This window comes from Oxyura jamaicensis, chromosome 1, assembly GCF_011077185.1.
Source record: "Oxyura jamaicensis isolate SHBP4307 breed ruddy duck chromosome 1, BPBGC_Ojam_1.0, whole genome shotgun sequence".
NCBI lineage: Eukaryota > Metazoa > Chordata > Aves > Anseriformes > Anatidae > Oxyura > Oxyura jamaicensis.
In genome coordinates, this window is record NC_048893.1 from 193,804,168 (window position 1) to 193,815,240 (window position 11,073).

Consider the following 11,073-nt stretch of genomic DNA (forward strand, 5'->3'; position numbering starts at 1 on the left):
TTCCCCGTTGAAAGGAGCTACCCACTCCATGGATGGATGGAAGCCAAGCAAGTGCCCTAAACAGGGCTGGTTTTACATGCAGTCATTTTTTTAGAACCACATCTGGACAGATTAAACTCATCCACAGGGCAACCAAAACTGTATACACAACAACTGTATAATAAAAGCATAACCGACTTAATTCCTTAACATATATAAAAGTTTTTTCTCAGTATTTTGTCCATTTAAAGGGAGCTTCAGAAAGGAGGCAGGGAAAACCCTGCATCTTTCCTGCTGCTTTCTTGTACTGTCTATCAGCACCATGCTCTGCCGCCTGTTTTCAGCAGTGAAACAATGATGTGCTGCCTTCAAACATCAGAACACAGCTCCTTTGGTGGATCAGTGCTAAATCTTCTTTCCCTGCTCCCTAGCTTTATTTTGGTTATTACTGTGGATTTAGTTCAGTTAACTTCAGACAAATTCTTAGCTCTATCTGCTGTGCTAGCCTTGTACCTAGAACTTAGAGAAATACAGATTATTTTCATACCATTGCACATCAGACAAAATATAACACTTCCCCCATTTAAGCCGAGCTAGCATTACCCCTCACATCAGTGCTCACTGCCTCTCAGCAGCACCAATTCCTACTGTCTTGTTCCTTTCTCCCTGTAAGAACTGGGTATGTCCTGAAGAAGGGGAAAGACTGAATTGCCAGTAGTCCTACCAGACAGAGACTCTGCACCCTGTTCTCAAGATTTTGGGCTGTATAGCACTGTTTCATACTGCATAATTTCTTGCAAAGTACAGTGAACTAATACTTAGCAGTTTCTTTACGAGGCAGCGCTATTTATTTTTTTTCTGATTGTGAACTCTATCAAATAATATTGTCATCTGTCCACTATCCATCTCAATGACCTAAATTAAGCAACTGAAAATGGTTCTAAATATACCAGGATTGGTATCTTTGAGTGTGTTTTTTACCTTCACATTGGCTACGGGAATCTGGGCTTCATGGAAAAGCAAAAAGGATCAGCAGAACAGAAACCCAACTGAAATGGCCCTCGTTGGAGGCAGGAATATAAATGTTTGCATTGGGTTGTTTACTGCAACTGGTAAGTTTTCTTAAAGGACTTTTTAAATTTCTTCTTAAAACACATGCATTACACAGATCTTGGGGACTTCTTCCTTTCAAAGCAGGCTACCTCCTTTAATGTCAGGGCAGATTTTACTTGAGTGTGGCTTTAAAGGAGTATGGTTTCATGAATCATTTTGGGATGGATTCTTCTAAACCTCTTCACACTAAGCAGAACCTAATGTTTATGTAGATTCTTTTAAATTAAAGAGCTTAATTTAAGAGTTTAGTTAAGAGTTAAAGAGTTTAATTTAGGAGTGCCTGAAGAATGTGAGTTTTCATTATGGAGGAGTGTGGTCTTAATCTCGAACCAGTTTCTGTTATCCAGCATTTACAACTGTAACAATATCGTTTTGTGTGGAATAAATTGTTCCTGGTGTTGAGCACTGGGGTTTCACCTACTGGGAAATATAAAGATAAGTTTCCTTGCTGACCACTGATCTTTTCTTCCCTTTTCTCTCCTTGCTGCCTGGCATTATCTGAAGTTTTCTTTCCTGACTTTTTTTTTTTTTTTTTTTTTTTTTTTTTTTTTTTTTGGCAAAGACTGTCCAAGAGATATTTGTCTGGCTAAGACATTTAAGCCTGTGCTGTAGGTTTGCTATTCTGACTGCAATGTCTTCTTACATTTGTTTTCCTAATGTCTATTTTGTCAGCCTGTGTAAGCAATACTAATGAGGGACGGTCTATCAGTCACAGCAGAATAACAAAAGCAATTTTATTTTGTCTAGCAAAAGCATTCCACTGAGAAAAATGAAATGCAAAATAAGTATATTCAAATTGCCTCTAAATGTCTAGACACTGAGCTTTTCCATGCACACGTAGATATTAATTTTAATACTGGGGAATTATGTAGGGTAATATTCTAACATTGTTACCCTCATTCAGCAGTACATCTCACTATAAGGCTTATGAAAGAAAAGAGGAGTGGGATTAAATTCTTGTATGAGAAAAACATTCACAAGCCCTCACTGTTCTAAAGGACTAGATGAGGATGCACACCATAAGACTTACCTCTGCATCTTTCCTGTTTACAGCCACCTGGGTTGGAGGAGCATATATCAACGGCACAGCTGAAATTGTCTACCTGCCTTCAAAAGGACTGCTCTGGGTCCAGGCACCCCTGGGATTTGCCTTGTCCCTTGTCATTGGTAAATAATTCACACAGCAATCAGGACACAAAATCTTAAAAAAAAAAAAAAAATCACGAGTGTATTAAATTGTGTAACAGAGTCTAGAGTACATTTTGAAGGTGATTTTGTTCCCTCAGTTTCTGATAGATCAAAAATAAGCATTTATAATTCTGTCTTCTGAACTGTAATATAAGAAATCAAGGTAGCTTGGAGCTAGCATAGAGCTTTGTCTGTTTAAAACAATTTATGGGATGAAAATCTCATTTGAGAACTTTGGGAGCATGTGGCTTTGTGGATAGCACTTTTTCACCACAGCCTGTTAGTCAGAGACTGCTGAGAGTATCAGGGTCATGTACATATTTTCTTTGAAACTTCCGTGTGACGAAGCGATACCATTCTGATTTCCCCACTGAACAGTCTCATCTCACTATGAACGTGCCATGCATCCAGCTGTGTCTCACCTAACAGCTGTTGTTGAAACTGTGACCCACAGCCTCCTGGGCCAGCTACATTTGCAATATCCTATATCTGTTGTAACTCCAGGAATTACGGGGCTCATGCCGATGTTCAGCTGTCTTGCTGAGACCAAGGTTTCTTCCAGTCCAGACTGGAAGTTATACCATAACTCTCTAGGGACATGGGAAGATGAAAACGAGGAGACCTGTGTAGACCTTGCACAGGGCTTTCAGAAAGAACAATAACTTTTTTTCTCAAGTCAGAGAAAAGAGTGCAACTGACGTGAATATGAATCAGGCTTGGAAATATAGTGCCAGCATTTCTTATGTGAGTAATTCTTACTAATGAAATTGAGGAGTGCAGGTCTGATCCTGCAATCTTTACTCAGGTCAGTAGTGCCCAGACAAGCAGTCCTGTTGGCTTCAGGGTTAGGCACAATACGTATTCTTTGCTTTTAATGAGACAGCTGCGTGACTGAAGACTAATATTTAGATGAAGGTGGGTGAAACTCAGCTCTGTGCACAGATTAAAACAACATAATTCTGGGAAGAGACAATGAAGCCACCGAAGTGAAAACGTAACCAGAAAAGCAACATATATCAACATGTTGCATCACATGGTCAAGGACAGAAGTTTGCCTATTTTTAGCCAAATAGGCATTTTCAATACCTCTTTCTGCCAACTGACATTTTCCAGCATTTCAGAAGCATTTCAGAAGACTGTGTGTCTTTGGAGATGAAGAGGAGACTACATGCAGGTGTCCTCTGAGCTAATGCATGAGTTCCTGTTAGAATCAATGCAGATATCCTCCATACACTCAGTGGAACTAGATTTCAGCTAAGTTTTATGCAGGCATTTAAGACCAGATTTCGGTTGCTGAATCATAGGTATTTTATGCTATTTGGGATGCCCTAGGGGATCCTATCTGGCCTACAGTATCCATTCCAGAAACATACAGGTCTGCCAAAAGTGGAGGATCATATCTGCCAGCTGCAAGCAGATGTCCCTGATAACCTGGAACCTCTCAGATGGATGAAATCCCCCATTTAAGCAAATGAATTGAGGCCCTGGGACTTGGTTGGCTGCATTGTTGCCTGTAACCCAGTATGTACAAATTTCAAACTCACTATAATGGTCTGAAATACACCCTATACTATACTATACTGTACTACGCTATACTATATGCTACAGTATTCTTACATTTTTCCTGCCATATAACACATACAAAATTCTATTAAAATGTCATCACTTCTCACAGGTGGTTTCTTTTTTGTAAATCCAATGAGATCCAAGAGCTACATGACAGTGATGGATCCCCTCCAGGAAGCATATGGGAATGTGATGGGAAGCTTACTCTTCATTCCTCCACTGCTAGGAGAGATGTTCTGGTTTGCAGCTATCCTGGCATCCCTGGGTAAATAACTGCTTCACTGTTACATTTGTTAAAGGGCATATGGCACAAATAGCAAAGTGTAATACACGTGAGGTAATTGAGTTGGACAAAGTTGTGGGAAGTTGTGCTTCATGTCTCCTTTTCTGAGAGGAACCAAATAATTTCTAATTTCTGGAAAATATGTTTTTAGAATTAGAACAAGTGGTGGTAGTGTCATATCTGTGCATGATATTATAACAGAGAGTTCTGGCAATACAATTTAGTACCTTCATCTTGCCCGTGGGAGAGAAGATGCAGTAAGTCAGACTGACTTGGCTAAGGCTATGAAGCATGGTAGATGCAGGAGCAGAAAGGGAACATGGGCTCCCCTGGTCCTTGCTCTACACACTCTCTGCTAGACCATGTGCTCCTCGGCCAGCATGGTGTGCTGGCATCAAGGGAATAATGTGGCTTTATTTATTATGTATTCTGCATGTATGAAATCTGTGTTAAAATACTTGACCACTATCTTCTTCTGCAGGAGCAACAATGAGGGTTATCTTGGACATTGGAGGTTCTTTGGCTATCATCCTCTCAGCATCCACTGTCATACTCTACACTCTACTGGGAGGCCTCTACTCTGTTGCATACACAGATGTCATCCAGTTGGTTTTCATTACCCTCAGCCTGGCAAGTCCTGTCCATTTCTTTGTTACCAGTTTCCTAACCAAGTGACAAAATCCTGCTCTTTTCAGTATGTCTCAGGCCAAAAATAATTCCATCAGTCCTGTTCCTTGCCCTACAGATCCTCTTCTGGTCTCTTGAAAGGTCTTACAGTCCTTAGGCATTTTGGACAGTGTTCACACAAGCTATTGGTCTTTCCTGGTGACAAGTTACTCACACGTAAGGTGAGCAACTGTCCAGAATAATCTTGGCTGGAAAGGAGAGAGACCTGTCTACTGAAGGCACCAATTGACCTGAATTAGTGGCTCATATTCTTGATGATGCCATGAACAAGGAACATGTAAATTTAGGGTAAGGAAGGAGGAAAAAGAAGTCTCTGAGTCTGGGTTTAATCTTTTATATTTTTTCTATGCAATGTTTTATATTCTACATCTAACTTGATTTCAACGTCTGAATAAATTTCCCTAGAACAAGGATCTTGGAGAAATGGTTAACTATTTCCATTTCTTCCCTAGTGGGTCTGTATCCCCTTTGCCATGGTGAACTCTGCAACAGAAAGTATTTATTACACTGCAACTCATAAATATTACCAAGACCCTTGGATTGGAAAAATAGAAAAACTGTATCTTGGAAGGTGGCTGGATGACTTCTTCTACCTGGTATGGAATGTTTCTTGTACAGGTGGTTGGGAGAATGAAATGTGCAGGAGTATCTGCATGGAAAGCTTATGGGTTCTTCCAGCAGGTAGTGCTACAATGCACAGTTGGCAAGGGCAGGATGAGGTGTAAAACCTTTCCCCAGCCACTTTGCAGCACACTGAATGGACTGGAGAGATCCAGGGCTCAGCTCTGGGTAGGAAAGAAGGGGTAGGGACACTCCATCCTGCACCCATGTGAAGGAATGCAATGTTTTACTCTGGAGTAAGACCATCCAGGCAACTAATTCTATTCCTGGCACTAAATGAGGCACTTTGTACCTTTTGAGAGGTAGGTATTGCAGCCTCAGTCATATGCTTTTAACGTAATTATGTAAAATTCACTCTATTTGAGAAAAATCTGTTAAAATGGGACTACTGCAGGTCATCAGCAAGCATGGTGCCACTGGCTCCACTGCACAGCTCAGCTTTTGAGCTATCAGTATAGCCAAGACTGCAGTGGGTTGTTACAATCTCATTAGGGTGGTAATAGAGACACATAGAAGTTTGAGTTTGTTTGGTGAGGAAAGAATCTTCAGATTTTATCTGATGAAATTAATCTGCCAAGCAAGTGAAAATGGTGTTTTTTTAAAAAAATAATTTATCTTAAGATTATTCTCTAGCTAACTTTGGGAAGATTTTTATAAAATCTGCATTCCTGAAAAACTTGTGTTGTCGTTCCTCTGATTCTCTTTCACCATGTCAAACAACCCATTTCTCAGCTTTCTCAATCTGCTAAAGCTTTAATCTGTTTTGATCAAAATTTCACATCCATTGCAATTAAAACAAAGAAAAATGACACCCTCAATGAGAAGGATTCAGCCTCAATAGCTAAAGCTGGGCAAGGGTTATGCATTTGAAATGAGGTTTTAATCACAGGAAAGAAAGGATGTATGACACCCTACGGCAGTCAGGAATCCAGTGGGAACTGTTGCTAACATCTGGATGTTTCAGGTGCTTGGGAGCATCCCATGGCAAACCTATTTCCAAAGAGTGCTCTCAGCTGCCTCGCCAGGCCAGGCCAGGTTCATCTCCTACCTCTCTGGACTGGGATGCTTTTTCATGGCCATCCCCTCCGTGCTCATTGGTGCAGTTGCAGCATCAACAGGTATAACTCAACTGTTTGTCTCTGAATAACTACTGTGTTTTTGTCAAAGATGATTAAACAGAACCCAAATAAGTCCTGATTTAGGATTCCAATTACCTCGAACCATTTGCCCTAAAGACCCCCTATGGGAGATGTGGCTGCCAAGCTAGAAGCTTGTACCAGAAATGTGGAGCCCTTTGAGGTTCAATGCATGATTACTTACCTTACAACAGCCCCAAAACCTGTTTCAATCTTTATGGTGAAATGATTTTTCATGCACCTTGTGTTGAGGAAAGAGGAAGGTAGAACCTGTAAAGCATTGCATAATCCTCTTTTCCAAGAAAAGTTATGCTTGCTTCTGTTAATGTCTTCTGTTAATGTCTTCTGCATGTAAGACCCCATAGTATTACTACAGATTGTTTTTCATGTTCAGGAGAAAACCTGCCTGGAGGAATCCAGATGTTCAGTCCCATAAACCTACAGACCCTGCCCAGGAGTTCAATCCTGTATTGGCTGTAAGCAAGGGTTAAAGAGCAGCCAGATCACCAGACACTTACAGAAACCACTTGAATTTCCAAATTTGTCATCAGAGGAAAATTCCCTTATCCTCTGAGAGACCTCTGATGAGTGAGGTCTAGAAGTCTGATCTTTAAAGATCCCATTCATGGAAACACACAAGCTTGTTCTATAGACATCCATGTATATCTATAGACATTTCTATAAATTTTTCAGCTATTTCTGTATTTCTATAGAGCTGAAATATCAGTGAAGGTTTTGCTGTGACTTTTGCTTCTTCTATCTCAAAGACTGGAACCAGACAAGCTATGGTCTTCCAAGTCCACATGAGAGAGGAGAATCTGCTATGGTACTGCCGTTTGTTTTACACTATCTCTGCCCAGCATACGTCTCCATTGCTGGCTTAGGAGCCATCGCAGCTGCTGCAATGTCTTCTGCAGATTCAGCACTTCTCTCTGCCAGCTCCATGTTCGCTCACAATATCTACAGAAAAATCCTGAGGAAACAGGTATTTGGTTACAGCATTCAGCAGCTTTGGTGTCAGGTTAGATGCTTTAGTTTCAGGACAGATTCAAATGCACTCTGCATTGTCTGTCATTAGAGGTGTCTGTACTTCAGCTGCTGAATTTCTGGAGCCATGAAATGCAGGCCTGGTGTATTCATAGAATCACAGAATCACTGAATGGTTTGGTTTGGGAGAGACCTCAAACCCACCCAGTTCCACCCCCATGCCATGGGCAGGGACACCTCCCACCACACCAGGTTGCCCAAAGCCCCATCCAGCCTGGCCTTGAACACCTCCAGGGATGGGGCATCCACAGCTTCTCTGGGCAGCCTGTGCCAGGGCCTCACCACCCTCACAGTCAAGAATTTCTTATGAATATCTAATCTAAATCTCCCTTCTTTTAGTTTAAAGACTTTTCCTTCTGTCCTAACTCTGCACCCCCTGACAAAGAGTCCCTCCCCAGCTTTTCTGTAGCCCCCTTTAGGTACTGGCAGGCTGCTGTAAGGTCTTCCCAGAGCCTTCTCTTCTCCAGGCTGAACAACCCCAGCTCCCCCAGCCTGTCTTCACAGGAGAGGTGCTCCAGCCCTCTGATCATGCTCATGGTCCTTCTCTGGACCCCCTCTAATACTTCCACGTCCTTCTTGTGCTGGGGGCCTCAGAGCTGAACGCAAGGCTCCAGGTGGGGTCTCAGGAGAGCAGAGCAGAGGGAGACAATCCCCTCCCTCTCCCTGCTGGCCACACTGATTTGGTGCAGCCCATGCTGCTTTTGGTGCAGCCCAGGACACTGTTGGCTGTCTGGGCTGCAGGCACACACTGCTGGCTCATGTTAAGCTTCTCATCCACCAACACCCCCAGGTCCCTCTCTTCAGAGCTGCTCTCAATCCATTCTCTGCCCAGCCTGTGTTTGTGCTTGGGATTGCCCCAGCCCAGGTGCAGGACCTTTCACTTGGCCTTGTTGAACCTCATGAGGTTCGCACAGCCCCACCTCTCAGGCCTACCCAGGTCCCTCTGGTTGGCATCCCTTCCCACCTGCATGTTGACCACACCACACAGCTTGGTGTCACATACTCAGCAGGGATACAAACATCCAATGCAGTGTGTTTTGCTCTTCATAAAATGAGTGGTAAAAATATGGACTAGGATATTTATGGAAAGAGCATAAAACCAAAACCCTTAGAATTACAGAGGGCAGCTCCAGTGCTGTTGCAGCCATGTTCAGAGCAGGAGAAACAGGGTGGCCATTGGTGGTGCCACATGGAAGCAGCAAGGGCTTGGTGGGAACCAGCCTGGGGCAGGGCAATGCTGTTGTAATGTTACAATCTCCTGTTTTACAGGCTACAGAAGGGGAGATCTTATGGGCCATGAGGATCTCCATGCTGGTGTTTGGGGCTGGGGCTGCTGGTCTGGCTTTTTACTCCAGCTCTGTCTACGACCTCTGGTTCCTCAGCGGGGAGCTGGTGTATGCCCTGCTCTTCCCCCAGCTGTGCTGTGCCCTCTTCGTTCCCAGCACCAACACCTACGGCTCGGCTGCTGGCTTCTTCATTGGGCTCCTCCTGAGGCTGCTGGCAGGGGAGCCTGCCCTGAAAATCCCCCCTGTCATCCACTACCCAGGCTGCACCCTCATGAACGGGACCTACACGCAGCTCTTCCCCTATAAAACATTCACCGTGCTTCTCACCCTGGGGACAATTGTTGCTGTTTCATATGTGGCTGTGGTTTTGTTTCAGAGAAACCTCCTTCCCCGCAGATGGGATGTCTGCAATGTGCTGGGGGAAACCCGCTCCGTCGTCCCCCTCCGCCGGGTGGACAAATGGACAGGTACTCAAACAGTCGCACTGCAAGAGAATCAGGATTAATTGTGGGGCCTCGTTTGAAAGGACACACTGCACTCAGCAATTAGCATCTGGTGCTGCTCTTCCCTTTGCTTTCTCCAGCAATGAATTATTTAAAGTCCTCGCAGAGTAATAAAGATGCAATCCATTCATGCAAGGAGAATGAGTGAGCTCAAAGTCTGACGTGATTAAAGGTGCGTGGTGGTGCAGCATGATCGTGTGGTGGTGACCACGGGGCACCACGGGCCCAAGCAGTGGCTGCTCCAGGGTGTCCCTGATTCCCCACCCAAAGGCAAGGCTCCAACATTTATGACATTCTCAAGTCACATACTTTTCTTGCCACAAAGGAGACACGTTGATGTTTAATAGATTAGGCATTCTTGATTTAAAGGGGAAAAAAAAAAAAAAAAAAAAAAAAAAAAAAAAAAGTGAGTAAACCTGTTCCCATTGAAACAGCTAGAGTTTTAGTGTAAACTTCCCTGGGGAGGGCATTAGATATAAAACACAGATTACTGAATGCCATGCAATCACCCCAGCAGTCAATCAGCAATATCAGTTCTACACTATTCTTTGTATGCTTTAGAAAGCTTTCCCTGATATCACAGTATCTTTTGCATATTCTTCTCCCCAGCTGTGGTCTCAGGTCACGTAGGCAATCTGCTGTCATGTAGCTGAGAGGACATCCCCCCTGACCAGGACCTGCTCTGGCGGAGCAGAGGAGCAAGATCACAGAATCACAAAATGGTTTGGGTTGGAAAGGACCTTAAAGCCCACCCAGTTCCACCCCCATGCCATGGGCAGGGACACCTCCCACCAGACCAGGTTGCCCAAAGCCCCATCCAGTCTGGCCTTGAACACCTCCAGGGATAGGGCATCCACAGCTTCTCTGGGCAACCTGTGCCAGGGCCTCACCACCCTCTGAGTAAAGAATTTCTTATGTATATCTATTCTAAATCTTCCCTCTTGTAGTTTAAAGCCATTCCCCCTTGTCTGATAAAATGTCCCTCCCCAACTTTCCTGTAGGCCCCCTTCAGTTACTGGAGGACAAAGCAGAAGCCTTTTAATTACTGGATTTTAAAAAGGTGTTACATAGCCACTATTCACAAAAACTCAACCAGCTGGAAAACTGGAGGTGCCTGAGAGACTCATGAGCAAGTGAGTCCCCTAACACACCCGGTTAAACCACACATGCAGAGGTGTTACCCAAGCTGAATAAGGGGGTGCTGTGAGATACCTCCACAAATGGATGTACAGGACCTCAGAGGACTGTGATGACAGAACAGTGCTGGGAAGAGGCACTGGGCCTGCCCTCAAGGATATGAAATCTTTAGGGTGTGATCCCAACAGATTCAAGACATCAGGTCTTTACAGAAAAGCCCCTGGTATCATGTTTGTATAAATTTTTAATGGGTCAGAAAAAAATATGGCCCAGCTAACTATTGGGTTTGGTCACTTGCCTGAAGTCTAATGGACTGAAAACATCCCTCAGGCATGGGTTGTTAAGATAGGAACTGAAATAAAGATTCAGGAAGATCCTGCAGTGATGGCTCACACGTCTGTCATTTCAAGTACAGTGGCTCACCAGGGATCAGTCGCAACCCTCCCACCACGGCCAGCAGGAACTGGGCAGCCCCTCACCACAAAGCAGCAGTGGGAGCTGCTGTGTGTGGAAATACCTGGCACTGG

At 43.8% G+C, this 11,073-nt stretch overlaps 1 protein-coding gene across 1 annotated transcript; it reads left to right on the forward strand.

Moving 5' to 3' along the window:
- LOC118168364 (high affinity choline transporter 1-like) lies at positions 1-9,536 on the forward strand. The gene is made up of 8 exons (XM_035328706.1): positions 1-1,091; positions 2,146-2,259; positions 3,956-4,111; positions 4,611-4,759; positions 5,269-5,412; positions 6,402-6,555; positions 7,341-7,558; positions 8,890-9,536. The coding sequence occupies exons 1-8, from the start codon at positions 914-916 to the stop codon at positions 9,409-9,411; spliced, it is 1,635 nt and encodes a 544-aa protein (XP_035184597.1). The 5' UTR covers positions 1-913; the 3' UTR covers positions 9,412-9,536.
- The last annotated feature ends 1,537 nt before the right edge of the window (positions 9,537-11,073 follow it).